Source organism: Nicotiana tomentosiformis, chromosome 2 (assembly GCF_000390325.3).
Source record: "Nicotiana tomentosiformis chromosome 2, ASM39032v3, whole genome shotgun sequence".
In the NCBI taxonomy this organism is placed as follows: Eukaryota; Viridiplantae; Streptophyta; class Magnoliopsida; order Solanales; family Solanaceae; genus Nicotiana; species Nicotiana tomentosiformis.
The window spans coordinates 35,142,978-35,146,936 of record NC_090813.1 but is presented as its reverse complement, the minus strand read 5'-3'; the positions used below and the strand labels follow the sequence as shown (position 1 = coordinate 35,146,936).

Here is a 3,959-nt window from a genome sequence, read left to right as displayed (position 1 = left end):
CATTTGAACTAATGCTTCACAGTAAAACTTTTCTGTTCGCTGTATATGTAGCTTCTTTTATTTATCGAATTTATGTAGGACTTCATTCACATTGGCTGCCTTGCGATCGTAGGACTGTTCCTATAGTGTCTCCTGTCCTTCAAGTCAGTAAAGGGATAAGGGCCATTTAATTTCAGAAGTGAAAAGTGTGGACAATGCATGAATAATGTTAAAAATCAATTCTCCCTTGATTCTCAAAATAAGCAACAGAATTCAAAGACGAGGTTAATTAACATAGATTCATTTTTCTTTAGAGTTTAAAATTGTTGTAGACATGACTTTAAAACTTCAAAATTGATATAGAAAATCGTAGGGTTAGGAATTATAGAGATAGGTACTACGTGCTCTCTCTTTCTCTCTTAGATTATTCTTGATATAAAATTTTGAACTAAAATGAAATCATTCAGCTAAAACATCTTTAGTAAATCCTATAATACAAGATTAGATAAAATCGTCATCTTTGTAATCCTAACTAATCTCGTTTAAAATTGGAAGGAGCTAGTACGAAGTAACTGATGTAACTGCCATATTACCGAAAGTCTCCATCCCCTGCACCTTTCTATAATTTCCTTATCCTCCCCTTCATGAAAAATCTAGTTTCAAATTTCAGAAGCCAAATGATAATTGTCAATTGATATAGCAAGGATGCAACCTAAAACGCTTCAGATTCGACTTACTCATCGTTTTAAGTAGCTAATTACATCTAGTGCTTGTATACAGATAAGGTTTAAGTTAAATTGACATTTTACAAAGATTTGTATTTTTTACACTATCACTGTAATTAACATACGTACGTACTTCGTTTCATATATAAAAATTAACATTTCATATTTTTTACATGGGCAATGCATAGAAATTAACCTCTAACAAAAATAATTAAACCCTAAATCTTGACAGATGAAGATAGAGGAAATCATTTAAACTAGAAACTCGATTCAAAGGGTTTTGCATTGTACAGTACGTGGGCGGGGATGAGTTGACATCCTCCTAGCTTTATCATTACCATTACCTAAAAACAAGGTCTCCCAAATCTCGGAGAAAGCCTCAACAATCAACCCATGATAATGCTTTCCATTCAACGACAGAAAACATTGTAAAAGCTGCTCTAACTCATTCTTCTCAAACATTTGCTTCTCCAAAATCATTTCCATCATCGACCTCTTGAAATCCTCGTACGGATTCTGTGATTTCTTCACTATCGCAAAGCTCTCCTTCACTTTCCCTTCCACGCTACACGGTATCAGCTTCTGGAACACCGACAACCTCGCTGGCAACTCGCTGTCCGATGACGTAGAAACTGACGACCTTCTACCTATTCAAACATAGTATAATTAAGTAATTAAATATATATTTTATCTAATAATTTAAGCTTAGAATATAAATTGGTTCGTGCACTTCAACATGAAAACAAGTTAAAGAATTAGATCCACACGTAACAGGACGTGTATTGAAACATAACATAATCAAATATAATATCTTAAGCTAGTTTTAGATGAAATGGTAACACAAATAAATGCGACCATGGTTTTACCCTTTGAAGACGAGAAGCTTCGTCTGGAATGTTTCACTCTCCTCTTGGTGTTTCCGTTCCTCTTTTTACGACGCCTTATAGTAGTGGTCTCACATATGGTTTCCAACTGAGGGTTGAAATCTGTAGACGAGTCATCACTTGAGAAATCGAAGCTTCTGGAAGACGAAACTAAAGTTTCAGTTTCATCTTCTTCTTCGTTATAATTATCCCAAGTTTCAGTAGTGCTTAAAATCCCACTGTCGTCAGCGGAGGAGGTGCTCATTCGGAGTCTGGATTTTGTTGTATTCGTCTTTTTAACTCGGCGTTTCTTCTTCTCAACGGCTAATCTTGGAGGAGTAGAAGGTGGTCTTAAGGTCAAATTCTCCCCTTCAGAATCTTCAAAGGAGGAAACCACGTGAAACTTGTCTTCTTTCTCCCACTTGAATTCTTGTGAGCGCGACTTAAACCCACAGCCAACAGAAATCACGGTTTCTGACACGTGGCGTTTGAAGGAAGAAGGAGGTGAGTTAATAACAACAGGGAAATCGAGGGCGATGAGTTTTGTAGTGGGTTTAGTATGTGATGATTTTGAGAAGAAATGAGAAGGAACAGGATTTTCAGGAAGAGTAGAAGAGTCTTTGGAACGGCAGGAATGGAAGGAGGCAATGACTTTAGAGAACCGAAGCTTAAAGCTTTTTCCCATTCTTTTTGTCTCTCCGCACCTGCTCTGTGTCTGATAATGGGAGTGGAGTTTTTCTACCTTTCGACAAAGTGTCGAAGTGTGAACTGGCTTATGCTGAGAGAATAGCGAGAGAGTCATTATATGGCGACATGGGGTGAGGAGCGTGACCAGAAAGAGTTAGTCAAAGTTAATTGGTCTTACTGATAACGGTTTAATTTTCTATCACAAATCATTGTAATATTTGAAAGAGTATACCTTTTATAAGCGTAGAATAACTACACATAATCATTAATAAAAAGTATGATTACTAACTCAAAAAATAAGATATTTTACCTATTACAACCGGCGGCGGAGTTAGAGGGACGAGAGGGGTTCATCTGAACCTTCTTTGTCGGAGCATTACACTAATGTTGAATCCCCTTGGCTTCTCCACATATTTAATTTTTATTTTATTTTATGAACTCCTTTAGCGAAAATCCTAGTTGGCCACTGATTACAATATGTTAGAATATATTTATGGTGCAAACAAATTTTATATTGTCCATATATACAAGTTAAATCTTTTTTTGAATTAGTAACTAACCATGAACTACATTAATGGAAGATATATATTTTTTGATAGTCTTAAATTAGTAGGCAGCAAAATATGCAATATATATGAACGCTAGGGACTTAAAGTCATAAAATTATCTCATCTTTGTGTCTTACGTATCAACCATTAAAAACAAAACTTCCTTCATAAAAAAATAAAGGAATTGCGAAAGAAAAATAACCAAAATTGAACTCACATCCACAAGAGAATTTTCTTGGTATTATCAAACTGTAGAGTAGATAGTTCTTGCATATTACTATTAACATTCATAGCTTTTGACGTGCATTACACGGTCGAGAAGACAATACGACAAACTTAAATGATTTATATTAAATTGACATGTTTGTGGTCGTGAATAAAGTTGTAGCTAGTGAGTAACAGGCGAAGCTGCAGAAAACAGTCTCATCTGTTTTTGAGTATTTATTCATCTTTGGAGAAAATTCAATCCAAGTCTGAAATTAGTTGCCGTCTAGCAGTAGAGAATTTAATAAAGTGACTATATCCAATTCCAGATTCGGAGTGCACAACCGTACTCTGATGGATTCTCTGTCTTCCAAATTCTCGAGAACCCTTCCCGTTTCTTACCAAATTTTAGCTTTCAACAATTCCCATTAATCCAGCAACAGATTATAAATGGAGCTTTAATTTTTGGCACTTGACTTGCATAACGTGTAGTTGAATGGGAGGTTTGGAGCAACGATAAAGTTATATCCGTGTAACCTAATGGTCGCAAGTTCGAATCGTGGAATCAGTCACTAATTTTACATGAGGGTAGATTGCTTATATCATATTCCGTTAGGGCACAGTCCTTTCTCAGACCCTGAATAAACACAGGATACTTCGTGTACCACACTACTTTTTTGTCTTCTTCTGGTACAACGTAGTTAGTAGGTGCTGTTAGTAATTTTCTATTTAATGGTTTAACACAGCAATATAATTGTACATAGCTAAGCCTAGGTATGCTATCAATTAATAATTAAAATCTGTGTTCGATCTAATACAGCATCTATCTATCCCAGGATGAACCAAAAAACAACAAACCAATATCCAAAAGATCTTTCAGCAGTTTTTTCTCAAAAGGATCAAGTAAATGATGTCTTCTATTGTAATGGAAAATGTGATGGTTAATATTATAT

At 35.3% G+C, this 3,959-nt stretch overlaps 1 protein-coding gene across 1 annotated transcript; it reads right to left on the bottom strand.

Moving 5' to 3' along the window:
- Positions 1–817: 817 nt before the first annotated feature.
- On the bottom strand, positions 818–2,517 carry LOC104107173 (transcription repressor OFP7-like). Its single transcript, XM_009615905.4, has 2 exons — positions 1,571–2,517; positions 818–1,351 (listed from the first exon to the last, which is right to left on the bottom strand). Exons 1-2 carry the CDS (start codon positions 2,367–2,369, stop codon positions 975–977), a joined length of 1,176 nt encoding a protein of 391 aa, XP_009614200.1. The 5' UTR covers positions 2,370–2,517; the 3' UTR covers positions 818–974.
- Between the last annotated feature and the right edge of the window lie 1,442 nt (positions 2,518–3,959).

Excerpts from the sequence above, each read along its gene's own strand:
- LOC104107173 (XM_009615905.4), bottom strand. The coding sequence starts at position 2,369 with ATGACTCTCTCGCTATTCTCTCAGCATAAGCCAGTTCACACTTCGACA. Across the intron at positions 1,352-1,570 it reads AAGCTTCTCGTCTTCAAAGG|GTAGAAGGTCGTCAGTTTCT; the intron begins GTAAAACCATGG and ends ATGTTTGAATAG.